Source organism: Canis aureus, chromosome 8 (assembly GCF_053574225.1).
Source record: "Canis aureus isolate CA01 chromosome 8, VMU_Caureus_v.1.0, whole genome shotgun sequence".
Classification (NCBI taxonomy): domain Eukaryota; kingdom Metazoa; phylum Chordata; class Mammalia; order Carnivora; family Canidae; genus Canis; species Canis aureus.
In genome coordinates this window covers 35,878,731-35,906,051 of record NC_135618.1, presented here as the reverse complement: position 1 = coordinate 35,906,051, position 27,321 = coordinate 35,878,731, and the positions used below count along the sequence as shown (strand labels likewise).

Below are 27,321 nucleotides of genomic sequence, written 5' to 3'. Positions count from 1 at the left end.
GAGTGTGGCCTTGGAATCAAGTTGACCTGGGTTCAAGATTTGACTGTCACTATCTATAACTTTGAGTGTCCTTTAGTTTCTGGAATCTTCACGTTTTGTAAACTGGGCACAATAACCTTCACCTTGTAGGGTAGTTGTGTGGATTAAATGAAATGTCATACAGAATAGGTCTAAGGATATCTGGGTGGCTCAGTTAAGTGTCTGCCTTTGGCTCAGGTCATGATCTCAGGGTCCTGGGATCCAGCCCAGCAGGGAGTCTGCTTCTCCCTCTCTCTGCTCATGCTCCCTCTCTCTGTCTCTGTCAAATAAATTTTAAAAAGGAAAAAAAAAAAAAAAAAGAAAAGGTCTGGTTCAGAGCTGGTACCACACAGATGCTCAGAAATGTTGCTTTTACCTCAAAAATTTAAGCAAGCAATACCATATGATCTAGCAATTCCACTTCTGGACATATACCCAGAAGTACTGGAAGTAGGATCTCAAAGAAATACCTGTACATCCATTATTCACAATAGTCAAAAGGTGGAAACAACCCAAGTACTCATTAATGGATGAATGGATAAATAAAATGTGATACACACACACACACACACACACACACACACACAGTGGACATTATGCTAAGCCAATTACCAAAGGACAATTACCGCAGGATTCCACTTATCTGAGGTACGTAGAGTAATCAAATTCATAGAGACAGACGGTAGAATGGTGGTTGTCCGGGGCTGGGAGGAGAAGGAGAATGGGCGATTGTTTCATGGGCACAGAGTTTCAGGTTGGGATGATGGGAAAGTTCTGGAGATAGATGGTGGTGATGGATGGTTCGACAACATGAATGTACTTAAAAAGAGTAAATTTGGTTATGTAGATCCTATTACAAAAAAAAAAAAAAAAAAGTTGCTTTTGTTCTCTTTCTCCAGCGGCAGAGCCTCTACAAACTTCTCATTTCTTTGTAAGGGAAGTGAACAACACCAAGCGTGCTGTTGCACAGGTCACCATGCCCTGAGCTTGATGCCTAATTATCAGTGGATCCTGCCCAGACTCCCAGAGGGGAGGATTGATTAATCCATATTCTGTCAAGGCCGAGGCCGAAGGGCTTGTATATCAGACACACTGGAAGGAAGCTGGCTGCAGGCTGGAGTCAGGCCGAGGGCGGGGAGGTGGTGAGCATTCATCGAATGTCCACCAGGAGCAGGGAAAGTGCTTGGCAGATGCCAGGCCTACAAATGACAGACAAGCTTCTGCCCTCAAGGAATTCATGTCACCATCTACCCCTCCTGCCAGCTGGCCACCCCCCATGGTGGAGATGGTAAGGATGGTAAAGGGGGAAAGACATGGTTTGCAATTATCTGTCTGGACTCAGGACCGGGGGACTTTGCCAGGGATCCCAGGATACTGGCTCCTCAGGCTAATGCTGCTTACTGACCTCCGACACAAAAGTGCCTCTGTGTCCAAGACCTTAGGGACAGTCAGGGTTGTCTAGTGGGATCTTCACAATGCTGAGGTTGGTAAGAGCCCAGGCCATGGGCAGCAAGGGAAGGGAAACCTATCCAGGTACCCTACTTGCGGCAGCCCCAGCGAGGAGGACCTCCCCATGAGCTGACCAAAGGGATTTGCTTTGGCTACTATCCTCTTGGGACCAAGTGCCCCCCAAATCAGGGGAACTTCATGGGGACCACCCAAATAGTTTAGGGCTCTCATCTTCCCTACATCCCCCACCACCACCCCCAGTTATCTGGCAGATAGGGATCCCACTACAAAGTGTGGTTGGCAGTTCAAACATAAGGTTCCAAGCGAGTGCTTTTTACTCATTCAACAAACATTTCTTGAGCTCCTACTAACTATCAGGTATGTTAATAATTGAGCCTATGCCTTAAGCTGGACAAGAGATCGAGATCTAAGTATAATTTCTAAAAAATTAAAAGCACGAGTCTCCTACAGGTAGAGAATGAAATTTGTGTCAAAGATTTTGTGGAACTCATTAATTCATGAGGGAACCAATAAGATGCTAATGGTAGTTCAAAGAGCCTTGAAGAAACTGCATTTAAAAGGAAGGCACCCCAAGATAAATGTCTTTGTAAGTTAGAGACAAATCTGATAAATGTCTTGCAGTGGGATCCCCTGATGGGCCAGGTGGTCTTGGGCATCACACCTTTATCCAACAGGGAACCCTAGAAGGGTTTCCAGAAATGGAGAGACATAGACTTGTCTTGTAGGAAGCAGCTGTGTTCTGGAACCTTCCAATTCTTTCCCCTCTCCTTACTCCTGTGGTGAATAGGGATGAAGTCTGCGTCAAGGTTGGTAGCTAAAAATATTTCCTAGGCATCAAATTACAGATGCGATGCCCAGATCCAGTGTGAAGAAAGCACTGACAAAGGGGCCGAGGTGGCTTCTGAGGTCAGGACAGAGTTGAGATTCCTTCTGGGATCTGAGAAGGGCTGCAGATGGCTCTTACGGATTGTTGACTTGGTAGCTGATACCCTGGCAGCCTTTGGGGGTCAGGTGAGCACAAAGTAAAAGGAATCTCAGTTTGGGATTAACTCAGCTACTGGCCAAATGAGGCAAGCAAGGGCACAGGCTTGGGCTGCGTTGTTGGGATTTTGTTTTTGTTTTAGATTTATTTATTTGAGAGAGAAAGACAGAGACAGAGAGAGAGCACAGGCAGGGGCAGAGAGAAAGAATCTCAAGCAGACTCCCCGTTGAGCGCAGAGCCGGAAGGGCCGATCCCACGACCCCAAGATCATGAGCTGAGCTAAAATCAAGAGTTGGACACTCAACTCACTGAGCCACCTGGGCGCCTCAATCCCCATGATCTGGAGGGCTTTGGTTTCTCTTGCCCTTTACGTCTGAGAAGCTCAGGGTGCTCTATGGGCATTCTCAAAGATGCTGGTACAGGGACCAAGAGGAACCCCTGAATTTTCAGAAATACCCTCCTCAGTCCCCCAGCCCATCAATGACAGAGAAGAGAAAAAGCTAACCTGTTTTGCTTCTTGCACTGCCTGAAATGCACAGACCAAGGCACTTTAGGCCAAGAGCCTAGATAGTCCAAAGGAAGGCGAGAGGCAGTGTAGGGAAGGAGAGATTTCAGGATGGCTCTGTAAGAAGTGTCTCTCCTGATCATGTGTGCAGAGGAGGTGGGGTCAAGGGGTCTTCCATCAGCTTCCTCACAGCCGATGTGTTTCTAAGTGTCCAGCCTGGGAAGGAAGTGGACTCTAGGGTCCCATTTCCACATGGGATTCTATGATCACCATGCCAGGACTAACCACCCAGGCGAAACGGGAAAACACTAGTCTAATCTCCTTGGAGATAAGACTTGCCCTTGCTTTTTGCCATGAACTGATCACCGACAGGGCCTTCGTGTGAATGCCTTCTGATGAAAGCTGAAGCCCCAGAGCAGCAGAGGAAACTGAGTCAGAGCTCGGGGAATGGACCCACGCCTGCTGGCTCCCAGCTTCGTGGTTAGAGACCACCTGTACAAAATGTCGAATACCGGATTAATGCCCAAGTCCAGTCTGCGAGCCAGCTGTGTTCCAGATATCAGGCACGGGTCTGGTTGCCTCGCTGCCACAGTGGAGGCCTTCTGCTTACTGAGACCTCATCTCTTCCACCTCCCACCAGAGCTGAGCCCCGGCCCCGGGGCCTCGTGGAGGGGCCGTAGAATGGCCTATATTCTTTCTCTCCGATTTAGGTCTCCCCAAAGATCCTTTAGTGAACCTACCTGCTTAATTTAGAAAGGTTCCTTAGTGGTCACCTAGGAAGGAAGAGAGAGGGGAAGGAAGGAGGTTAAGCTTTCTGAAGTGTCAGGTACTAGGCTAAGCAGGAGGGACATGGATCTTATTGGAGCCTTGGGAGAATCTGCTAAGGTGAGCAGTATCATCCTCAGCTTTACAGATGTGCAGCTCAGCAAGCAAGTTGCCAGAGACAGCATAGCCAGGGGTAAATGCAAGGCTAGAGCTCTGGCCCCGTTGGTTCCTGTCCACATTCAGTCCCAAGGAGAGCTGGTCTGAATTCTAGAGAAATCCATGAGGGAGCAAAAGCCCCACAGTGAGGTGGATTCCTCAGCCAGGCTAAAAGGAGCCCCCAGGGGCCACCTGGCTCCAGCTATTTTCAGTAGTCTGTGCCGGCCCCACCTCTAACTTCCAGACCTATGGCTCCTCGTATTGGGCGGGGGAGGGGGGGGGCTACAAACTCCCTGGGGGATAAGCTCTGAACCCTGCCTGTAGAACATAACACACGGACAACTCTTTGCAACCCAGGAGTCTTCCTAGGAGCCTCAGTGGGAAAGGGGGGGGGGTGGTGTTTGGAAGGGAGGAGGAAGGCGGGCCCTGCGCTCTGGGGAAGGGCAGGCAGGGTGGGGAGTGGAGAGGTGGGGGCCCCCCAGGCCTGGGCAAGAGTCCTGTGGCAGTGCAGCTCCCGGGCTGGTGTGCTGGCACAGGGTGAGGTGCCAGGCAGGCGGGGCCCACAGGCCAGTCCCTCGCCGTCTGGAGCTGGGTTTTGTCCTAACAAGGGAAGCGGTATTCCTGTGACACAGTTCGCAGTCCTAAGCCCCCATTTGGAAAGGGGATTAAGATCTCTCCCCGGAAGCCAGACGAGTCCACCGAGTCCATCGTTACAACAGAACCCAGGGTGGTCTTGGTCGCGGAGCAACTTAGACCTTCCACTTGCCAAGGGTGGGTGGCACCAAGCTCACCCAGCCACCCACCCACCGAGGCGGCCTCGTTAAAAATAATGCTTACGTAAAGGAAACACCCTCAGAAAAGGGATCCGAGTAATCTGGGCGGGCTGGGTAAACGCCTCCTGTTCTGACCTACCTCTGAGACGAAATGATCTATTTCCTCCTCGAACTGCTCCCCCAGTTCTGTTCATTCACGTGCTTGCTCAGCAGACACCCAGACAGTGTTGTGGGCTTGCCCGGCTGTTCTATTTCCAGCCTGTTGAGTTCATTTTAGGTCCCACAGCCGGGAATGGGTCCCTCCCTCGCCCCCTCCTCCCCGCCTCCCCTCTTCCCCGCCTCCCCTCCTACCCTCCTCGCAGTTTCTCACCTGCCCACTTCCCCTCCCACTCCTCCACCCTCCAGCGGCCTCCCCCCCACCCCCACCCCTGCCCGCAGCCCCTGCCCCTGGCTCCTGGTCCTGCAGGACCCCGCTCTCTGCCTCCCCTCCAGGGCCCTGGGAAATGAGGTCCCTCCCTTGGGCTCCTATTCCCAGTAGCCAGCAGGTGCGTGTAGATAAGACTTGGGGGAAAGCAGGGGGTGCAGGGCACCTGGCAGGCTCCTCTCCGACATCTCACTGCCTTGAGAAGGTAGTACAGGGGCATCACTGCTTCTGAGTCACCAAGAGGGAAGTGGCCACGCCAGCGGGTCACCTCATGAGCATTCCCATCCCAGGGCCCTGCGTCAAGCTGGACACTGCCTTCATCCTGTCATCCCACAGTGAATGGCCCTAGCAAGAATTTCTGGAAAAGGCTTCCTAGTGCTTTCTGTTGAGGAAGTCAGGCCTGCCAAGCCCTACTCCCCTCTGGTGTCAGGACTTCCTATAACAGAGAACGAGGGTCTTACTCCATAAGTTAAGAGGAGGTCTAGCAATCCTGTGTCTTGGGAAATAAACTATGTGTGGACACTAATTTATACTAGAGTGTGGATGGCTGGTACAAGATGCTTTTCAATGCATAGATTAGACCATGAAAAGAGGGTGAAGAGTACAGAAGGACCCTGGAAATGTGTGGATGTTTGGGAGGCAGGAAAGGGGTAGCATTTAGTAAGGGTAGAGAAAAACTCAGGAAGAGATGGATGATTCTAGAAACCAGTTTTCTAGTTCTGCCCAGGGAAATTAGCTTGTCACAGTCCAGCACACTTAAGTCCAGAGGGAGAATGGTACCACTGGAGCCTTCTTACACACACCCCTGCCCTCATCATCCCACCCCCCAGGCTCCCCGGGAGCTGGTTGCCACCTCTAGGGGTGTCCTGAGAGAAATGAAGTCCCTAATCGATCTGCCAGGAGGACAAACAGTGAGTCCCCTCAGGGGAGGAGGCGGTCCTGAGGCATGAGGCTGGATGCAGCTGGAGTATTGGGAAGGCGGCTGGTTCTAATTCCTGTTCCTTGGTGCTGTGCACCCCCCCACCCTGAGTCCACAGAGAGGATGGCACAGACTGGCCCCCACGCTGACCATCTAGTGACCTAGGAGGGTCAGGATCCTGGGGCAGCTTCTCCATGCTGATAGCAGCGTTGGAGGCAGAACTCTGCTCTCCATAGCAACTCGGCAGCCGCCACCCCAGGGAGGGCCACTATGGCAACAGCTAGTCCAGGAACAGCTCCTCTGGGCCTCTGGGCCTCCTGGGCTCAGCCCCGGTCTTACCAAGGGGCACCTGGCCGGGCCTGGGCCAGGCAGACACCCCGTCTCTGAGCCCCTCTTGGGTAAGGGCTGAGGACATGGAGAAAAGTCTGTTTTTGTGTGTTTCCCTTGTTGGTATGATTTGAACATTTGATCACTGATGCTGAGTTTGAAGCAGTTGTCCTTGGACCTGGGGCCTAAGGGTGAGAAACTCTGGGTGGGGGGGGACAGGTGGCAAGGGGGTCTCTAGGGATATGAGCAGTGGAGTTGCCCCCAGGTTAAGGAATCCCAGGCCCTGGTCCCTGCAGAGGTGCCCTCAGGGGGAGCCACACTGCAGTGCCCCCTCCCGCCGGCCCTGTTTGCTGAGGGCTCAGGACGCAGCTGGAGGACCCCCACTGTCCCACCGGGAGGCCTAGTAGACCTAACAATTATCTCTTAACATTTAGCAGGTGTCTCTTCTATTCTCAGGGCTGGACCAGGAGGCTCATAGTTCTAGAAAGAGTGCATTCAGGGGAGGAGGACTGGCTTGAGGGCCAGGCAGGCAACTCTGTTCTTTCCCTCTTTCCTGGACCCCACACTGTCTCCGCCAGCCTTGTCCTTCCCCTCTTCAGCACACCCTCAACCCTCCTGCTCCCATCACTGCCTTCCATCGCTCCAGCATGTCACGGGGTTGGGGGGAGCACCCACGATGCAGAGCGCAGCCCTAAGGGGAGCCAGGGTGAATCAGCTCCCCTAGGTAGCTCCCGGTGGGGGGGGTTACAAGTTCCCCAAACCTCCGGTGGAAGCCAAGTTCCAGAAGGAAGAGCAGAGAGCTCTCAGCCTCCCTCTCTCTTCAGCGCTCCTCATTATTCTGACAGCTTCTCCGGCAGGAAATGCATAATGTAAAGAGAAGAGCTTTCACGTTCCTCCCCAAGGACTCCCAGGGATGCCCTAGAAGTGAGGTGCAGGAGCCAGCTGAGACAGCGGGGGGTGGGGGGGTGGGGGGTGCAGCTGAGCGGTGGTTTACTGCACAGCATCCCGGTGCCCCAGCCCCAGCGGGGCCCGGCACCTCGGGGTGGGCAGGAGACACCTCCAGGGCTCCGAAGCGTGCAATGCACCTGCACCCGGAGCCAGCAACCCGGGGCGCTGGAGGGGCCACCAGGGGAGGGACAGTGAAAGCCAGGGGGCGGAAGAGAAGTCAGCCCGGCAAAGGAGGCAGCACAGGTGGGCATCTGTGTTCTCCGCCCCCAGCGGGGGGTGACAGGGCAGAGGCAGGGAGGGGCCTGGCAAGCCCAGGCCCTTGAGGGTCCCCCTTACCTTGACGGAGTTTGGATTTTATTCCAAATGCAGTGGGAATCCAGCCTTGGAGGGGTTAAGCCGGGGTGCAGGGTCTGGGGTCGGTTTTAAGAAGGCCAGGCTGCGGGGGCTGGGAGGCCTGGCTTGTGGAAAGGCAGCCGGGTGCCCAGGACGAAGAGGGGGAGATGGAGGTGCACCTGGGAGCTGGGAACAGGGCTGTAATGGGTAGGAATGAGGGGGAGGGATCATTACACACACACACACACACACACACACATATATTTTAAAGATTTTATTTATTTATTCATGAGAAACAGAGAGGCAGAGACACAGGCAGAGGGAGAGGCAGGAGTCCCCTGTGCCTGGATCCCAGGACCCCGGAATCATGACCTGAGCCGAAGGCAGATGCTCACCACTGAGCTACCCACGTGCCATTACATATATTTTTAACGTACTGGTCTTTTGTCCCCTCTCCCCCTTGACATTGGAATGTAAGCTCCCTGAGGGCAGGGGTCCTGCTGGCCTGGTTCACTGCTGGCTCCCAGGGATGCGGTGTGGGCATTTGGTAAAGATTTAACGTGTGGTGAGTGAGTGAGTGAATTAAGGTATTAGAGGGACAGGTTAACCACAACATCCCAGTTTCTGGCTCAGCCTTGGGCTGGATGGGGGTGGAAGAGGGAGGGGAGAGCCGTGAAGGGGGGCATGGAGATGCCTGGGAGTGGCCGAGTGGGCAGGGTGAGCAGGTGTGGGGAGCGGGGGCGGGGCTGTACGCTCTGCTCACTGATGGACACCCAACACAGAAAGCAGTGCTGGGAGTAGAGAAGAAGCTCACTCTGTTTGTTGAATGAACAAATGCAGTTGAGAGCAATGTTCCGGGCTGGACCTACCAACGTGGCTGTTGCTAGGTCCTGGAAGATGTTTAAGACTGTAGGGGTAGGGGCCCCTGGGTGGCTCAGTGGTTGAGTGTCTGCCTTCCGCCCAGGGCATGATCCAGGAGTCCTGGGATCGAGACCCCCATTGGGGTCCCCGCAGGGAGCCTGCTTCTCCCTCTGCCTGTGTCTCTGCCTCTCTGTGTGTGTCTCTCATGAATAAATAAATAAAATCTTTTAAAAAAAAGACTGTAGGAGTGGATGAGATCACCTAGGAAAGTGTAGCGGGAGAAGGAAGGGACCTCCTCTGGCCACCCCCTCTCCCCACACCAGGAATTGATTTAGGAAGCAGGGGCCCTAACTCAGCAAAGAAAGCAGAGCCCTGCAGTTTGGGGAGACTCTTAGGGAGTAGCCATAAAGACAGGTAAATATGGTGCCTGGGAGTGAGGGTGGGGGTAGGGATATAGGCTGGCCCCTCAGCCCTGTGAGAAAAGGAGAAGCTTCCAGCACCAACAGCAGAAGGCCTCTGACCCCTCTGACCTGGAGCCATGCCAACTCTCCTCTGGCTCCCTCTCCTCAGCCCGTGACGCTAGCTATGGCCAGGCCCAAGCTGAGGTTCCCCAGGAGAGAGCAAGTCCCAGGGTCCCTAGCAGCATTTGTGGTCCTGAGAGCGACACATGCTGTTCGGGGCTTAGGTATGGTGACCACAGCCCCAGGTGTCTGGGCCAGCTCCTGTGCCACCTGTTGTGTCAATCCCACAAAGCCCTGGAGCCTGGCAAAGAAGGCAGATGCTCATGGTGATGCTGGCAGGGCCCCGGGAGGCTGGAGGGGGGGCAGTGCTGGCTACACATTGTCAGCCCAAGCACAGGGCATCAACCAAGTTGTCGGACCAGATATACCACAGATGCCAGTCTCTGCCCTGGCGTACACCATGGTTGGCGGGAGAGACGCAGACAGGGAGTCTAGCAGGGAGTTCCGCTCCACAGTAAAGGACTTTGGGGAACATCATGCTGGGAAATGAGTTTATCTGGGTCCTGTTAGGATGACCTGGGCTCCAGGGGGGTCTGCACCTCTAAGTAGCTGCATGTGCCACCCCCCACCCAGCCCAAGAACAATGTGTGAAAACTGGAAGAGGTCTTCTAATTCAGCCTTCCACGCCCAGCAGAAACTCTTCCCACAAACCCTGGCACGTGACCACCTGCTGTCTCTCCAGACATGTCCAGGGATGGGAACCTCATACTCACAGGGTGGCCATTCCTATTTAGCCGGTCTGTTAGAAAGCTTTTCCTTCCCAAGGCCTGGAAGGACCCAACGCCAGTGTTAACGGTGGCGCCTCCAAGGAGGTGCGTAGCACTAACAGCGTGACAGGGCCTTCCTTCCCTGTTGATTTGGGATGCTTTTCATACCGTGTGTGAAATTCACAATAGTAAGGAAAATAAAAAGTCAGGTTCATCATTATATGAACCTGATCTGTCCTAATATTTCCACCTACTGGTCCCAGGTCTGCACCCTGGGATCGGAAAATAAGCTAAACCCACTTGCCCTGGGATGCGCATCAAACACTTTAGATGGAGATCCCGTTTCTTCTCCAGGCTGAGCGACTCCTGCTCTCCGGCTGTAACTTGGTTTCCAGACCAGACCCCGTCTCGGTCACCCACTTCTGAGCCTCAGACAACAAAACTCAGTGGGTTGCAGAGGAAGGAACCAATAATTCTGAGCTGGGTGTTATGCTAATTAATTAACGGGGCCCATCATCCCCGTTTGTGTGTGTGTGTGTGTGTGTGTGTGTGTGTGTGTGTGGATCAGGGCAGGCACCACCAGATCGCTCACTTCCTCAATCCTCTCTTCTCTGTGAAAGGGGCAAATGAAACCTTTGCTATCAGAATCAGTGGACATGCATGAAATGAAACACAGCAAAAGCACAAATCCCTACGCTCAGAGCTCTGACTTTGAAGCCCTTTGCCGTTTAAAAAGCAGTGAGGCCTTGGACTCACGGAGCCAGACTGCTTGGGTTTGAGTCCCGGCTCTTCTGCTCCTGGGCTCTGTGACCTTGGAGAAATGAGCCCTCATGGCTGCGCTGCGGTTTTCTCTGTGAAACAAGGAGGATGATCACACCAATCTTGGAATGTGTTTTTGAGAGCACTGGATGCATCGCCCAGCACTCAATACACGTCAGTCTGCTAAGATGACCGCCACTCTGCCTCCGCACAAGGACAGGAGGGCTGGACAGAATGAAATGAGGCTAATTCATAGCACTTACTTGGAAGGTGAGGCCCTAAGCCAGACCGGGGTGACTTATGGGGCTGGTTGCTCTACAGCTCTCGGCCTGCCCCCGGATTTGTAGGCACGATTACACGCTGGACGGTGTGCCCAGGGCTCCACGGGCGCGGCTCCCTGAGGTCTGCCAACGGCTCCGTGAGGTGGGCGCTACCCTTACTCCCATTCCACAGAGAAGGAAACCAAGGTCCAACGGCTTAAGGAACTGGCCTCGGGTCACACAACTAGGAAGCCAGTGTGTCTGGCTGCCAGAGTCGGTCTTGGACACCATTGTCCTGTCCTCTAATTGGGGCTCAGCCCCTGCTTTCCGAGGAAGCCACAGCCTTTCTTCCCCGACAGCAGCGCCCGCTGTTTCTGTGAGCTGAGGCAGAGGAGTGGCCCGTTCTCTCACCCAACCCTCTGCCCCTGCTCGCCACCCCTGCCCCCTCCAGGAGTCTGTCACCGGAGTGTTGCCAGGGACCCCAGCTGCATCTCCGTGGGTCCCCAAGGGGCTCCTGGCACCTGGTGCCCCTGGGCTGCGGGCTGGTTCCTGGACCCTGACCATGAAATGGTGAAACAGTTCCACACTCAGCTCCAAAAACACAAAACAAAAAAGCGGCCATCTGGGCCGCGGGCGCGCTGCGTACTACGGTTGGGGCCGCAGAGCCTCGTGCCCGGCCACGGCCAGGCCCCTGGGAGGCCTTCCGGCCCGAGTGCAGGAGGCGTGTTTACCCGACGGTGGGGCCGCCGCCCGGCCTCAGCCCGCGGCTCCAGGGCCTCCAAGCCCCGCGGCCCAGGCCGCTGCCCCCCCCCCACCCTCGGCACCCGTGCCCCGCTCCCGGGGGGCCGCTGCGAAGCACAGGAGAGATGGGGGCCCAGCCGGGCCCGTCCCCAACTCGGGCCCTCGTGATCCTCTTCTAGGGCAGGGAACCCGAGGCCAGGTGAGCTCCCCTCGGCGCCCCGCTGGCCGATGGCAGACCCGACTCAGGCCCGCACCCGGGGGCCAGGGGGAGGGCACCGCTTGGCGGCCTCGAGGTGGCGGCAGCGGAGCACGGAGCCGGGCGTGGGGCCCGAGGAGCCTGTAGGCTGTGTGCCCGCAGCCCGCCCTACACGTGCCGCCAGGTGAGCGGGAGCCCCAGCGAGGGCCGTGTGTCGCCATCACTCGCCACCCCCCAGGGGCCCGCCGTCTCGTCACTGCCCATCCCTGACTGGGCCCGCAGGTGCCACCAGCACCCTGTCGACTCCATCCGCGGCGACCCAGGCATTGCCACTACCCTGGCAGCCCCAGGGCTCTGCCCATACAGAGCCGGCTGGGCCCCGGGAGGAGCCCCGGCCCTGCACAAACATGCAGCGGTTGCCAGTATGGACGATCCCCGGAGGGGGCAGGGATAGGAGTGTGCTGTGAGGCTGGGATAGGAGTGTGCTGCATCTCTCAGGTGTCGGGGTGGCAGCCCGGGGATGTCCCCACAGACACAGAGCCGGAAAGGAGAGGCGGAGGCAGTCACTCGCGGCAGGAGCAGCAGGACGCTCCAGATGTCTTTATTGGGGCTCGAGCACAGTGTGACAGGGGAGGCATGCAGACAGGGCGCAGGGCCCGGCCTAGGCATGCCCCAGACACACACCAGGGGACGGCTGTGGACAAGGACTGACCAACAGTAGGGAGGGCCGAGGCGGGGCAGGGCAGCAGGGCAGGAGGCCCGAGGGAGGGGCAGAGGCCAAGGTCGAAGGGGTCACCCGGCCTCTGCTATTGCACGCGGCCTCTGGCCACCGACCAGGAAGGACAGTATTGTAACTGGTCTCCACTCGCCCGAGGCTTCCCCTTCTCAGACCCCTGAGCCGGATGGGCAGACAGGCCCCTTCCCTGCCCGTCTGCCCAGCAGCATCTTTGAAAACAAATGGACGAAGAGGACAGAATACCCCAAAATAAGAAAAGACAAAACACCCCCTCAGTCCAAGACACAGGGAAGGTGGAAGACGCTGCAGGAGAGGAGCCCCTAGAAGTCCCCCCAGAACTGGGGTGTGGGGTGGGAGGTAGAACCCCAATCTGGGGTGGGGTGGGGCTGGTGGAGCAGTGACCCGGGGCGGGGGGGTGGGCAGGCAGGCCTTCCACAGACCACCGGCCACCGGGGAAACAACCCCAAGAGGGCGAGTCCAGGCTGGGAACTGGCAGTCCCCAGAGGCTCTCTCCCTGGGACATTCCACGTGGGCGTTCAGCAGAAACAAGGCGTCAGTGAGCAGAAGGGCGGGGGGGGGCTGGGGTGGGGCATGGGCTCGGAGACAGAGCCCCACAGGGAAGACAGACCACCAATAGCACGTGCACTACACACACAAGTATAGCATGTATGAATATAGATATCATATGTGCATATATATCTCTTCAGGGCACAACAGAACAGAACATCAGACCCAGATGGCTCTGGGCCCGGAGGGTCACATGGGAGGTTTTCCGTCAGTCCTGTGCAAACAAGGATCTCTGAATGATTCTTGCCAGGGTTGCAGAGTTTCCCTAAGCCTTTGGCTTTCTGTCTGTCTGCCTGCCTCTCTCACGTTGGTGCCGCTTAAGAGAGGGTGAGGACTTCAGCCTGGGCATAGCTGGGCGAGAGGGCGTCGTGGCAGGTCTCTGTGTTTAAAGAGCACAGGTGTGAGACACTGGGACGCACGCTTTCAGCTCAACATTGCCTTCTGGGGGGGCAAGGAGTTCAGCAAAAGAAAGGGAGAAACAAAGAATGAGATGTTAGAAGGAAGCTGGCTGCTGACCCACGGGCTGTGGGCTAAGGGCTAGGCCAGGAGCAGAGCTGGAAGGCATGGGGACCCAGGGCTAGGACACCAGGAAGAGCAGGGGTGGGTCAGGGGATGGGGTGAGCCTCTCCTGCAGCCCCTGGCTGCCTACCCAGCGCTGGGCCAAAGTGACTCATAGGTGATGCTACAGTGTATCTCTGTACCTGCTCAGGTAATGAGTTCCAGAAATCCCTAGCCCTAGGTCTTCACAACTCCAGTGCAGTGGACAGAGGGACCACAGCCTCACAGCCTGGCCTGGATCCTGGCGTGGCCTGTGGTCCAGCTCGGGCTCCCCACTCCCACACAGCCTCCTGCCCCCCTCACTCCCTGGGGCCAGTCTGCTGTCCTAGGGGGGCTGGGGAAGAAGGTTCCCGAGTACGCTGCCATGTGGTGCCTAGCCCCCCTTCCTCAATCTGGCTGGAGCAGAATTTGAGCAGTTGGAGGGTAGGTCCTGAAGGGGAAGGTCAGGGAGGAGGCATGTGTCCATCTCAGGAGACAAAGCCAGGAAAGAGCATCTTATTGAGAAAGCCAGCCACTCAGTGAGCCCTTCTCGGCACCCCATCCTCAGCCTGGAGTGTCAGTGGCTTGGGCCTCCCCTTCTACCTTCCCAGTGGGGGCACAGAAGGCAGGCAAGGGGCTGCCGTAGGGGCAGGGATTTTGGGGTGATGCTCTCTGGCCAGGGCAGAGGAGGCCCTCCTCCCTCAGGAGGCTCTGTGAAAGGGCAGCCCAGGGCCCAAGTGGTGACTCCCGGAGCCCCAGCCCTGGGCTGACACTCGGTCTCCCCTTTGACTCCCGGGCCTACGCTGAACAGACATCTTCTCCTCTAGGTTCAGCCCACAGCTCCTCCCAAAAGTCTTGGGGGTTGGGAAATGGCCTGTAAGGTTGTCAGTAAGGTTAACAACTCCTATCTGGGCAGCTGCCCTGCTGTGCCGGGAGGGAGCCCTCGCTGTGCGGGAAAGGCTTCTAGAAGACAAAGTAATGAGTACAGGTCCGAGTCTACATGCAACATAAAGCAAACTGTGCCCTCAGACTGTAGTGGAAGAGCCTTCTCCTGAGGAGGGAGTCCCAAGGCCTGGATAAGCTGAAGCCCACGTAGGCAGCCGCCTTCCTAGGCAGGGCCTGGTGTACCGTGGGTCTCTGTGAACCCCAGGACTCACTTTGCCCCTTCCCAGGGCCCCGGGAGGCCCAGAGGCCCAGAGAGGTAGCTGTCCTGTTAGCTAGGGCCCGTGTTTCCCTTACAGAAGCCAGAGAGCCAGTGGGGGGACAGGCGGGCGCGGTCTCCCACGGCACTAGGGGCCCCAGCCTAGCACTGCCGAATCATGTCGCCCAGGGACAGCTGCACCCACCAGAGGGGTGCCATGAGCATGCCCATCCCCGTGGGAGGGAAGAGAGGGAAGGAGGAGGTGGGTGCCGTGGAAACTTGGACTCCTGACAACTTGAGGGCCGCCACAGAAATAGCCACCTCAGCTCCCCGAGCCAGGAAGGCAAGCCCAAGGACAGAAGAGCTGTGGGGCCTGTGCTCAGCGGGACACCTAGCTCATCACGTCCCCACCAGGGCCAGGACTCTGGTGCCAGGGAGCCCTGCTGGGACAGGACTCAGTCTGTCCCCACCAAGGAGAAGCAGCTAGGCTCCCAGGCCCCGTGGTGACAGGGCTCCTAGAGCCTCCATCCTGCTCCACAGAGCTCCCCTGTTCCTGTCACTCAAGGGGGCCTGTCCCCTTCTGAAGGCTGGTCACATGGATGCCCCTGCATTTTCTCATCTCTCAAGGGGACCTTTCATTCTCAGAGCAAGCAGGAGACAGGCCCCATGGACCACAACAGGGCTGCGGCATCCCAGTACCCACCCTGGACAGACTTTTCTGGAAGGCACATTCCTGTGTCTGCCCCAGGCCGAAGAAGGCAGTGAAATGAGGGTGCTCCTGGCACAGGCTTTTCACAGCACCCAAACCTCATGGAATGATCTGATCTGACCGCTGTTCATCCTTCAGGCGGCCTCCAGACGCCCCGGCCTCCTGCTGCACCTCTGGGTGCTGTCCTGCCAGTCCTATCTTTGCCCACCCTGGAAGGGACAGATATGGACCTTAGTCATTCCCTCTCCAAAGTTGCATAATCCGGCTCTAAAAACTGCCAGGCGCGCGGCTCCACTGTCAGGTCTAATTCCCATCAGGTGAAACAGAAAATGTCTTGGCTGAGGCCTCCGTGTGCCTGGGGCTGCGGCGAGCGCCTCCTCGCCAGGCTGCAGAGGGGGGGCCCCCCCCCCCGCCTGCTGCCCCCCCCCCCCGGCCCAGCCCTCCCAGGAGCTTGGGTGCCAGCTCCAGCTCCAGCTCCGGAGGGGGTGCTGTCCTCACACTTCCCCTCAGCTGCCCTTGCCCGGGTGCACCCTGCTCCCTCAATGACTCACAAACCTGTTGTGCTCCCAGGCTCGTTAGGTAAATGAATACACTTAATTATAGAAATTAGATGAGTCTCGGGTTCTGGCAGCAATCCAGAGCGCAGAGGCTGGGTGGGAGCGCAGGTGACTCAGGCAGGGCTGGGAGTCTGAGGCAGCGGGACAAGGAGGGAAGAAAAACGGTCGTGGAAGCCAAGAAAGCAGCGCGGGAGAGGTGCGGCGGCCGGGGCGCAGATGGGCCGCCCGGGCTCTGCCGCGGGGTGTCACTCCCTGGGGAGGGCATTCCCCTGCCGAGGCAGCCAACCGTGCACCTGAGGCCACCACCTGCGTGCCAGGCCAGAGCTGGAGGACATGGGGCCTCCTCTCCCAGTGGGTGGGGTGGGCACCGCTCCCCCGACCAGCTAGCTCCCTGCACACCAGCAGACATGGGCGTGCCCCACGAACAGCCTTATTCTTTGCTGGTCTGAGTGTGGGATGGACAGACAGACAGACAGAGCTATTCAGTGAGTGACTGAAGGCCTCGAGGAATGGAGATGCATGTGCCGTGATGCAGGTGGGACCCTGAGCAGAGGCAAGGCCGAGGCACGGGTCCTGTGGGGTGCAAGCAGCCCCGGCTCGGGATGGGGACCAGTGGGGGAGCAGCCCTGGGAGTAATCCCCCCGCCTTGCTCTCAGTCTCCAGAGCTGAACGTTCTGGGGAGCCAGGGGCCGCGGAGGAGAGGAGAGGCGGCCTGGGTTCTCCTGCCTCCTGCCTGGGTCCCTCGGACCTCCAGAGGAAGGAGGGCTAGAGGGCATGTGAGCGTGGGGGGTGCCCAGAGGTGGGGAGGGCCGAGGGTGCAGCTAAGGGGCCGAGTGTCCAGGTGGAGGGCTGGTGAGAGGGTGGAAGTGGTTGGACAGCAGGAGCTTTCTTGGAGGGTAGGGTGAGCTGTATCTCGATGCCAGTGGAGACAGCCCCAGACTGGTTCCAGCTGCTCCAGCTATGTTGTTTAGACTCCGGGACTTTGCACAGCCTTGGTGAAGAAAAGGCACATGGGTCAGAGGGGCATGGCTTCCTGTCTGAGCAGCTCCGTGGGATCCACGCTCCGGGGGACTCTGTGGGGGCAGGGAGCCCCCGGCTGGTTGAAGGGTCCGGCCCACCTGGGAAGGCTCCCTAGCTTTCCCTGGCTTCCAGGTCACCTGGGCTCCAGAGTACAGACTCCGGGGCCCCATAGCTGATCTCTGCCCTGTAACTAACTGTCCGATAAGCTCCCCTCCAGCTACGCAAAGATCCCTCTAGCGCTCTTCTCAATTCTGAGAAGCCCTGATTGGTACTGGGCACCTTCCTCCCAGAAGTGCACAATGACATTCGGGCAGCTACAGACTAACAATGGGGTCTGTGCCCATGGCTGAGGGAGCCCCGGGCTCCCCACTCCAGGTTCTCTGTGGAGTCTGAGTGCAGAGAAGTGAGACATGGTCTGGCACAGGGAAAGTTGCCGAGTGCTTCCTGGGAGTTTGGCGATGCTAATTGCCACGCTTGCTCAGCAGGGCCTGTTTCCCAGCAACCCACCTGTTCCCTCTCGAAGGTCACTCTAATTGGCTGAGCTACATGCTTGTTGCCAAGAAGCAGTGTGGAGGCATCTTGAAAATAGAGCAGCCGGGCCGCACAAGCGCCCAGAGGGATCTGGTGGTATGTGCGCTCCAGACTCTCTGGCCCATGCACGCACACGTGCAACCCCTGCCCTGGGTGCGACCCACTCCCCAGGACCTCACTGTCCCTCCTGGCTTGCACCCTTGTAGCCTCTTCCACACTGCTGCTGAGCCCCTCCCGATACCAGTGTGAAAACAGGGGTCTGGACACTCATGGGAGTGCTTAAGTCTTACGGGGAGGTGGTGGCCCCTCTGCCCCACATTCTGGGCCCTCACTTAGCATCCTCCAGCCGAAGCAAATATCTGCGTCTGAACCAGGACACAGTGGAAGCCGCTGTGTGTTTGTGATGGGGAGCAGGAGAGACAGGCACATCCAGAGCCCAAGGACTGAGGGACACAGAGGATGGGGTGACCAGAGGGACACAGGAGAGGGTACCTTCTGTCTGCAGCCCTGTAACTGAGGCCTCTGGGCCATCTCCTTCCAGCTGCCAGACAGCTACTCCTGCTGCTGCCGCCCAATAGGACATACGCCCAGCAGAGCTGGACACACACCTCTCAGGGCCTGGTTAGGGTCAAGGTACCCTGGGAATCCTGTAGGGGTGAGGGCTGGGAAGGTGCCCTGCAGGCTGCATGGGATGGGCAGGCCAGGGTCATCCTCGGGGGAACAGAGACATCACAGGCTAATCCTACAGCAGCCACTGCCCTGCCTCATTCAACCTACACTTGTTCTGGAGTCTGGGGAAAGCAAGAAGTTTGGCAGGGGGTGGGGGGGTGAGGGTGGATCCGGCTAAAAGAAGGCAGGCTAAGAAGTGGTCTGAGAACACAGGGACAAGCTTTGTTTTGGGGGTGTCAAGGTTTATCGTGGAACTGTTTAGGCAGGGACAGGGCACGAAAGACAAAATAGTGATGGGAACACCTGCTCCTGAGACTCTTGTTCACAGCCACTCCTGGCCCTCAACCAGCCTCAGTCACTTCCAAGTGCCTTTTTGCAGATGAGGAACCCCAGCTCCGCTGCCCAGCCTCCGCCCCGCTCCCCCGCCACAGCTTGGGGCAACTGACAGAACTTCCACCTGCCCTCACAGGGGAGAACAGGCTGCTCCCTGGAACCCTCCAAATCCTCCGGAGCACACTTCTCTACCCACCGTGCCCCCATCCGCACCTCCTGGTCACCTTCTGGCTCCGCCTCGAGAGCCCACAGAGCTGGGCCGGGCCCCCTGGGCTCCTGGATGCCCAGCGCAGGCTGGTGCAGGTGGGGCCTGTGCTAGGCTCTCCGAAGACCTCACACCAGCAGCTCGCTGTCACCCCGACTCCTGAAGGCTGTTGGCATCTCTGGGAGTACTTACTTGGGAAACCTTAGCTGTGTTTAAGGGAGGGCTAGGGAAAGTGTGGCCGTGATCCCTCCCGTGGGGCCAGGCCTCCCGGTCGCAGCCGGAACCAGAGGGCGAGGTGGTGATAAAAGGCAGGGCAACGACAGGGGCCCCTGATTTGCTATCCCCTTACCCTCTGGCCCTTGTCTTCACCGTGGGCATTGGGGGTGGGGGATGGCTGGGCTCTGTGGCAGGGGGCGGGGGGAGGATGCCAGAGGCCTTTCTAATCCAGGGATCAGGCATCAGGCTACCTGTCTTAAAACCGGGGGCACGTTCAAGGCAGAGGAGATGGTGGCCAAGACCTTAGGGGAGGAGGGGACCTTGCGTCTTGGGGGGGACACTGGGGAGATTCAGCTCCATGGGTGCTCCCCCCTGCCCGGCCCGGGGAGCCATACCTTTCCGGACACTACCATCGGCACAGGTATAGTCTCCGGCGCTGAGCAGGAAGCAGGCCGCTGCCTTCTTGTTTTTGTCTCGGGGGCCAGAGCGTCGCAGGGCCCGGCGCTCCTCAGGGGTGGGGGCAGAGGCCAGGGGCTGGGTGAGGCCAGCTCCCTCCTCGTCTGACAGCACCGCGTTGGCATCGCCATTCTGCTTGGAGTCTAAAGGGGGCAGACAGAAAGGAGGCTGGGTGAGGGGCTGCCCGGGGCCTGCCTCATGGGCTTGCCTCCGTCTCTCCGATCCCAGGCCCAGCGTTTCACTTCCCCTACCAAGGGGGCCTGGCATCTCCCTGGGAGGGCCAGGGAGTGGGCCCGCACGGGGGTGGGAGGGGGTATGGGTCAGAAGGCCCCGCTTCCCTCTCAGCCGTGGCCTAGCATCTTTCCTGGGACATGGGGCCGGAGATGCCTTAAGCAGGGGTTCCTGAATCTGACGGCTGCAGGCTGGTGGAGCCCAAGGCAGGTGGCGGACTCTGCTTCCTCCTGGGCTCTGGCTCAGGCTGACACCTGGATGAGCTTGCATTCCCTTGGAGAATGCCTGTCTCGCTGGGACGGGGCCTGGCACCGCCAGGGGTAAACCAAGAAACTGGCTTCCATGGCTATGTCTCTGGGCCCCCCGAAGGCAGTTACTCTTGTTCACCGGGCATGTAGGGAAGAGTCAGGTGCCTGAAGGATCTGGAGCCCTCTGCTTGGGGCTCACCTGTCTGGGGAAGACCCCGCACGGAAGAGGCTCCAAAGGCTCCCACTGCTGTGGGCGCTCACCCTGCCTCTATCAGGCAGCAGCCTGGGGGCACCCTTGGCCCTGGAGAGGGGCCTGCTCTGTGTGAAGGCAGGGTGGCCAGGAATGCCCTGTGCATGGCCAGCCAGTTAGGGTCAGGCTGAGGCATAGCTGACGGGGCGTGGCAGGTGAGCACTGGGGAGCTGGTGCAGGGGCTCGTCCGTGCTGACACCAGGTTTCCCCTGAGCTCTGAACGGGCCTCAGAGTACAGCTGATATTCCCTCAGATACTGGCTGAGATTTATACTCAGGGATCGGGGAAGGGGGTACCACTTTGGTGGGTGTGCTGTTCCATCAGCATCTCTGGAAAACCCAGGCCCCCGCATGACCCCAGCGAGTGAGTAGCCCCAGCATGTACAATGGGCACCCCCCAACAGGCCGGTGGGTATCACAAGTCAGGCACCCCCCCCCCTGGGTGCTTCCAGAGCTTGGTCAGAAGCTGCTACCTTTGTCTCCTGGCCCAACCCCAGTTCCCTGATGGCCTGGCATCCAAGGGCTCCCCAGACTAGGAATCCCAGACTCCCTCGGGAGCCCACCCCATGCCTAACACTTAGGCTCCCACTCTCCAGCCTAACTGCACGTTGCTGTGGGTTAAGCCTATTTCCTTTCCCATCTCTTGACTCGGCCAGAAGCAACCTTCCAGAGGTGGCCTTTCCCATCCTTGAGGAGCAGGATCCTGATCCTCAGGCCCTCCCTGTCCTTCAAGATGCAGATGCCATTTCCTCAACCTTCCTTTCCCCCCTGCCCGACTCTGGGCTACTCCCTCCTGGTTCCCTCCCATCCCATGTGAAACCCTGAGCCCAGGACTCAATCTAGCTTGTGCTGAACAGAAGGCAGCCTCCCACTGCTGTTACGTTATTGCATTTATTAGGCCAAGAGATATGAGACTCCAACGTTTGGAAACGAATGATTCATGCATTGATGCACCTTGGAAGAACAGCTGCCCTGCTCTCTACCTAATAATGACAATGCCTGATACTTGTAAAGCAGCTTTTACTTCTCAAAGTCCTCTCATGTCTGTCATTTGTTTGGGTCTCATCAGAGTCTTGGGAGTAGGAGAGCGTTCCCATTTTACAGGTGAGGATCAGAGAGGGTTAGTGACTGGCCTGAGGTCACACAGCATGGTGGCCAAGGTGGTATCAGAATTTACAGCCCTGTTCACTGCCCTTCACAGCCTAAACTGGGCGGGACACTCACTTCACAGACCCTGATGTCCAGAAAGCTACTGGAAATCCAGAAGCTAGGGGTTTGGCCTCAATACTTTGCACTCTTAAAGGCACATCTTATACTTAGGGAAGCCCAGAGCAGTAAAGCACAATCCTAAATTCCAAGGGCTGAGGTTCATCTGGGGACTCCCTCGGCCACTGGAGAAGAGGTGGCTTTCCTTCCCAACCCCCAATCTCACCTGCCCGTTTCCTCTCAACCATACCCTCTTCTGGGGCAGGGGGGCTGGCGTCACTGTAGGTGCTGTCCCGGGGTGAGGTGTCCTCCGACTTGCAGTAAATGGGTGACTCAAGCTGGGGCGGCCGTGGCACATGCTTCTTTCTTTTCTTAGGCAGCTTCTGCTTGGCCATGGCCAGGGAGTAGTACATGCCGAAGTTGTTGACAATGACCGGCACGGGCATAGCAATGGTGAGCACGCCAGCCAGTGCACACAGCGCCCCAACCAGCATGCCTGACCACGTCTTGGGATACATATCCCCATAGCCTAGGGTCGTCATGGTGACCACGGCCCACCAGAAGCCGATAGGGATGTTCTTGAAGTCAGTGTGGTCATTGCCCCGCGGGTCAGAGGGCCTGGCGCCAATGCGCTCAGCATAGTAGATCATGGTGGCGAAGATGAGCACGCCCAGGGCCAGGAAGATGATGAGCAGCAGGAACTCGTTGGTGCTGGCACGCAGGGTGTGGCCCAGCACGCGCAGCCCCACAAAGTGGCGCGTGAGCTTGAAGATGCGCAGGATTCGGACGAAGCGCACCACGCGCAGGAAGCCCAGCACGTCTCGGGCCGCCTTGGATGACAGGCCGCTCAGTCCCACCTCCAGGTAGAAGGGCAGGATGGCCACAAAGTCAATGATGTTGAGAAGGTTCTTGACGAAGTCCAGCGTGTCGGGGCAGCACACGATGCGCACCAGGAACTCCAGCGTAAACCACAGCACACACACACCCTCGATGTAGGTCAGGATGGGCTCTGTCTCCACCTCCCGCCGGAAGTGCACGCTGGTGGTGTTCCCTACCCGGTGGATCTCTGTCACGTTGCGGTCAATGTTGAAGGCCTCATGGGTCTCCAGGCAGAAGGTGGTGATGGAGACCAGGATGAAGAAGAGAGAGGCGAAGGCCACCACCTGTGGGTGAGGAGGACAGTGGGGCACCTGTCAGGGCCAGACGGGCACCCTCCTGTGTGTGGAGGGTGGGGGCACGGGTCATCGGGCAGGACTACGGTATGGGGTCAGGGGCTGGAATTCCCTCTGAGGGCCTTTATCCATCTGCTAGGGTATCTTAAGGCAGTATTTCCAAATCTTTGTCACGGGGCACAGAAGACAGAGGCTGCTCCTGGCTGGAAGCACCTGGACAGGTAACTCCAGCTGCCTGGCCCCGCCTACTGCCTAGCTCTGCGCACCTGTAGTCCCATTGTGCCTTATAGCTTCTTGAACTGTAACGGGTATGTAAATCATCCAGGAATCTTGTCCAAGTGTGGTTCTGATTCAGGAAGTCATAGGCGGGGGCCTAGGAGTCTGCATTTCTAACAAACTCTCAGGGCGAGGCTGCCGGTCCACAGACAATACTTGGGGTAACTAGGCTTTAAGGCAGTGGGTCCTCAAAGTGGGGCCCTGGATCAGCAGGAGCAGCAGCATCACTTGGGGACTAGTTAGAAACACAAATTCTTGGGCCCCACATAAACCTACTGAATGAGGAATACTGGGGGTAGGGCCCAGTAACCTTCCAGGTAATTCTAATGCACACTGTTTTGAGGTCCACTGCATTATAAGGGATACGCCCAGAGACAGGGGGCTTCTTTCTGCCAGCTGAGGCTTTAGGCTCCAGACATGACCCCCTCCCCCGTCCTGGCCCCGGCCCCAGCCCACCTCCTCTCCCCCACCCCTCGGCTTAGAATATCCCAGCCAACTGCCCAGACAGTGAGAAGTGCCCGAGGGAAGACAGCATGCTCCATGGCAGGAGACAGGGGGAGTCCGCCCAGAATAGCCACCCCTCCCCTTTCCAACAACTGACATTTCCTGGGACACTGAGCTCCAACAAAAAATAAACTGCACCCATTGGGATCGGAGTGTGGCAGCGGCTGGTCCAGACAGCTGCTGGGATCTCGGCTAGAATGATGACAGCAGCGCTCGGCAGAGATTTAGGCGTCCGATCATTATGAATGGAGAGGAAATGCGTGTGTAATAACACCAATTACGGAGCCTTCATCTGTTATTCACCACTGTCAGGGTACCTGTTGCTGAGGCCCACGCCCCCTGCTGCTGCCCGTCCTGCCTGGCGGGCGGGGGGTGGGATGGGCTCCCTCCCTGAGCAGAGGCCCGTGCTTAAAACAGGTGGATGGGGAAGGGCTGTGGCCCCACGACCACTTAGCACCCCCACCTGCCCCACCCTGATTTCCACCTGACCGTGGCCTTGCCTCTTGTCTAATCGTGCCTCTCAGAGATGCTCTGCTCCCTGAGAGTCTGCCCAGGGAGGCGAGAAGGCACACCTTGCCCTTACTACTGCCAAACACTGACAGAGGCTACAGGGGGAGCTGGGAAAATGAAGCAGCAGCACCTCCAGAGCTTCCGGAGCAGGAGCGAGTCCGGGGCTGCACGTCCCTTAGTGGCCTCCTCTCTCCTGGCACGGCTGGGCACCTGGTACGGGTTACCGCCTTTGTTCTCCCTGGACCCTGTGCCGTAAGGCCCACCATCTCGCCGTCCGGGGGAGGAACTGAGCACCAGAGAGGTTCTGTGCTCACCCAAGGTCACACAGCCCGGAAGGGGCAGAAACCAGACTTGAACTCAGCAGGTTTAACTTCCAGGCTGCACCTGCTCCTTGCCCCACACTGTCGTCACCGCCACCCAGGCAGGATCATGTCATGGACCCAGGAGAGCCTTCTCTGGACTGTCAGCGCTGCCCCCAGCCAGCGCCGCGATGACTGCTGTTTCACACCCCAGGGATGTGTGCCTTTGGCTTCACACCGACACCCAGCACACACAGTTTATTCACACTTGAACATGGACGGGTTGATCAGCTCTAGCAAGGAAGGAGAAGGGAAGTAGCAGGCCACAGGCAACACTTTCGCTACTTGGACAACTCTTCCTGGAGCTTCTCCTCTCTGCTGCTTTTCTGAAAAGGTAAATTTCAAGTTCCTTGTCTGACCTCACTTTACTTCCCTGAGAAATGGGCTACGAAGGCAATACAGGCTGACATGGGCCTGAGGCGAATGGCTCCAGCCTGTGAGCCCTCCGTGGCCATTCAGGGAGGACCTAGTGGAGGCACCTGTCCCGTGGCTGCGGGGATGCCGGGGACCCAGAGTCCTGGGGCTGCCCCACCCCGGTCCCCAGAAGCAGAGGAGGTGGGGGTAAGGGGTGGAGACAGCCTCTCCCAGCTCTGCCAGGAAGCATGGGAAGCAGGAGCTCACTTTCTCCGCTCTCTCTGAGGAAAAGTTTAGCCAGGAGAGTTGGCCCACCTGGGAGCCGAGCGTGAAGTTAATTAGCAGCCTGGAAAAACAAGTTCAGGAAGAGCTGCCAAGGGGCTGAGCAGAGGGGCACCGAGGGGAGGCAAGGGAGGGAGGGCCACGTGCCAGCCACTTTCTCACCCACCGGGCCAAGGCGCCTTCCTCACTGCCAACCTGGGCTCCTACGAGCCGCCCTCCCGAGTCAGGGCCCAACTCCCAGAATTCCTGCAGTGTTCGCTCACTTTCACTGTGTTTTAGAAACACGGAACTGTTGCATCTACGTACTGGTACTGCTCATGCCGCCCTCCCAGAAGACGGGGCAGGTAAAGGGTAGCCACATGTACCCGTTTCTCAGGGGTGGCAGAGGCACGAGAGAGGGCAAATGACTCGCTCAGGACCACACTGAGGCCAGGTACCCCGACTCAGAATTCTTTCCACTCCTCCTTGGTGACCCCTCCTTGGGGCCTCAGTCTCCCCGGTGACCTCTCCAAGGGCTGACAGCCGGCGCCAGGCAGGCCCCAGAAAGCCCCCCAGCCCCCGCCCTGAGGACACACACCTGAGGCCGGGCTGGGACAGATGCAGGCATCTGGGCTCTGGCACGTTGCCCCAGGTCAGTGCCGAGGTTACAGTTCCCTCTTCGGGGCCCCAATTACTCCTCTGTCCCCTATGTTGTTCCCAAACCGAGTGATTTTGTAAGTGGTGGTCCTAAGCAAGCGCAATCAGAGCACTTCCCCTCTGGCGGCAGGGACGCTGCCTTTTTTTCCCCCACTCTCTTGACAGAGGGCTGCCAGGGCCAAAAGGGGCCAAGAAGTGAGGCAGTGGCTGCAGAAGCACCCTATTTAGACATCAAGGCCTTGCGCGGAGACTGCTGAGCAGCCCCTTGCCTGGCCATCCTATACAGCTGGCGGTGGGTACATCCACCTCCTGCCCGCTGGCCCCTGCCGAGCAGAGACCAGGCGCAAAGAGCTAAGGAACCCAGGGGCCAGATGGCCTAGGTCCCTGGCCCTGGCCCGGCCGCTCACTGGGTGAATGGTGTACTCTGTACCCGCCTCTCACTACAGAATGGGGGCAGCACCCGTGCCCGCTGGGGATGCTGCGGGACTGTGTGAGCTTCTACAAGGCAAGTATCTAGCACACAGTATGTGCTCAATAAACAGCTGGCAGAGCTGGGGAGGAGTGGGGCCTCCACGGCCCGCCTCGCGCAGCTTCTGAGAGCTGAGCTGGATCTGGGGCTGGAAAAATCAGAAGAGCCTTGGTCTTTAGAAGTGAAGGGCCCCGGAAGCTCATCCAGTTCGATGCCCCTTCTGCCATGTTACAGCAGAAGAAACTGAGGCTGGTGTGGAGGGGGTGACTTGCCTTGGTCCCCACGGCCACAGCGGTCAGCTCCTTCCAGGCCTGAGGACACGGGGCGTAGATTTGGCGGGAACCGCCCAAGTGGAAACCATGCTTGCATGGACTGGACTGGCCAGCCCTGCTCCCTGCTGGACGGCTGCGGCCGGTCTCACGCCCCCGCAGGACGGACCACCTCCGGGCAGGGCAGCGCTGCTCCCTCAAGCTTCCCTCCCCGGGGGGCCCCCACCACTGGCTGTGTCCTCCTGGGGACCCACCAGTCCGAGACCCAGCTGTTACCAGCCTTGTTACCAGCCTCCTTCACCGAGCTCACCCGAGACAGTTGTTGGTGGAAATCTAAAGTCCGATGCTTCCGAGTCCACGTTTGGCTCTGCTGCTGACTGCCTGACAGGCCTGAGGCAAAGTTCTTAGCCTCACTGAGCCTCTGGGCCTTTGCCCATAAAATGGAAATTAAGTGCCCACTACGTGCCACTGTTCTGCGTGCTGGCGAATAGCAGGAAACAGCCCTGCCCCTGAGGCCTTATATTCTAGTAGGAGACTGTCAACCGATAAGTAAAATATATAGTATGTCGATGCTCTAAGTGTCAGGAAGGAAAATCAAGAGAAAAGGGGGTAAGGAGGGTAATGGTGAGGAAACTATTTCTAACAGGGTGATGAGGCAAGGCCTCAGCCAGGGTGACATCTAAGCAGAGCCCAGGAGTGAGGGAGTAAGTTATGTGAAGATCCAGGAGAGCTCAAGAGGCAGAGGGAACAGGCAGTGCAAAGACCCTGAGGCTACGGTGAGCTTCATATGTTGAGGGGCTGAGAATAGTGCCCACCTGATAGGGTTGTTTCAAGGATGAAAAGAAATGATATTTGTAAAACAGCACAGAGCCTAGAGTGTCTCAGGCATCTGGCACAGGCTGGGTCGGTGGGGTGGGGGGGAGGTGAGAGACACCAGTCATTGGGAACTGAATACAATCAGCGGGGGCAGGGGAGGGGAGCCCAAGGAGAAAGGGCCAAGGAGACAGATGGACAGATAAACATAAGAAGATTCATGCCCAAAACCTATATTAAGGATGAAGTGTAGGAGAGGAGAAATTTGAGAACACAGCCAAAGACACTTGCAGAGAAAGATCTGCGGGGATGGGACGAGGAGCTGAGGCTTCCGGGGAAGTGAGATCCTAGTGCCCAGGCGGTGCTGCAAAGGCAGCAGGCGGCCCTGGGGGCTCAAACGC

At 57.9% G+C, this 27,321-nt stretch overlaps 1 protein-coding gene across 7 annotated transcripts in view; it reads right to left on the bottom strand.

Annotated features, from left to right (window-relative positions):
• Positions 1-3,722: 3,722 nt before the first annotated feature.
• Positions 3,723-27,321, bottom strand: part of KCNC4 (potassium voltage-gated channel subfamily C member 4) — a 29,976-nt gene continuing 6,377 nt past the window's right edge. The window contains exons 2-5 of one of the 7 annotated variants that reach the window (XR_013384718.1): positions 21,503-22,439; positions 19,282-19,485; positions 15,350-15,564; positions 12,233-13,409 (exon numbers count right to left, since the gene is read on the bottom strand). Coding sequence is in view for 5 of the 7 variants with exons in the window: in XM_077905807.1 (XP_077761933.1) it covers positions 16,734-16,903; positions 19,282-19,485; positions 21,503-22,439 (1,311 nt within the window). In the remaining 2 variants the exon portion in view is untranslated. Of the gene's footprint in view, positions 3,749-12,232; positions 16,904-19,281; positions 19,486-21,502; positions 22,440-27,321 lie in introns of those variants that run through there. The other 6 variants (XR_013384719.1, XM_077905811.1, XM_077905807.1 and 3 more) reach the window with 6 other exon arrangements.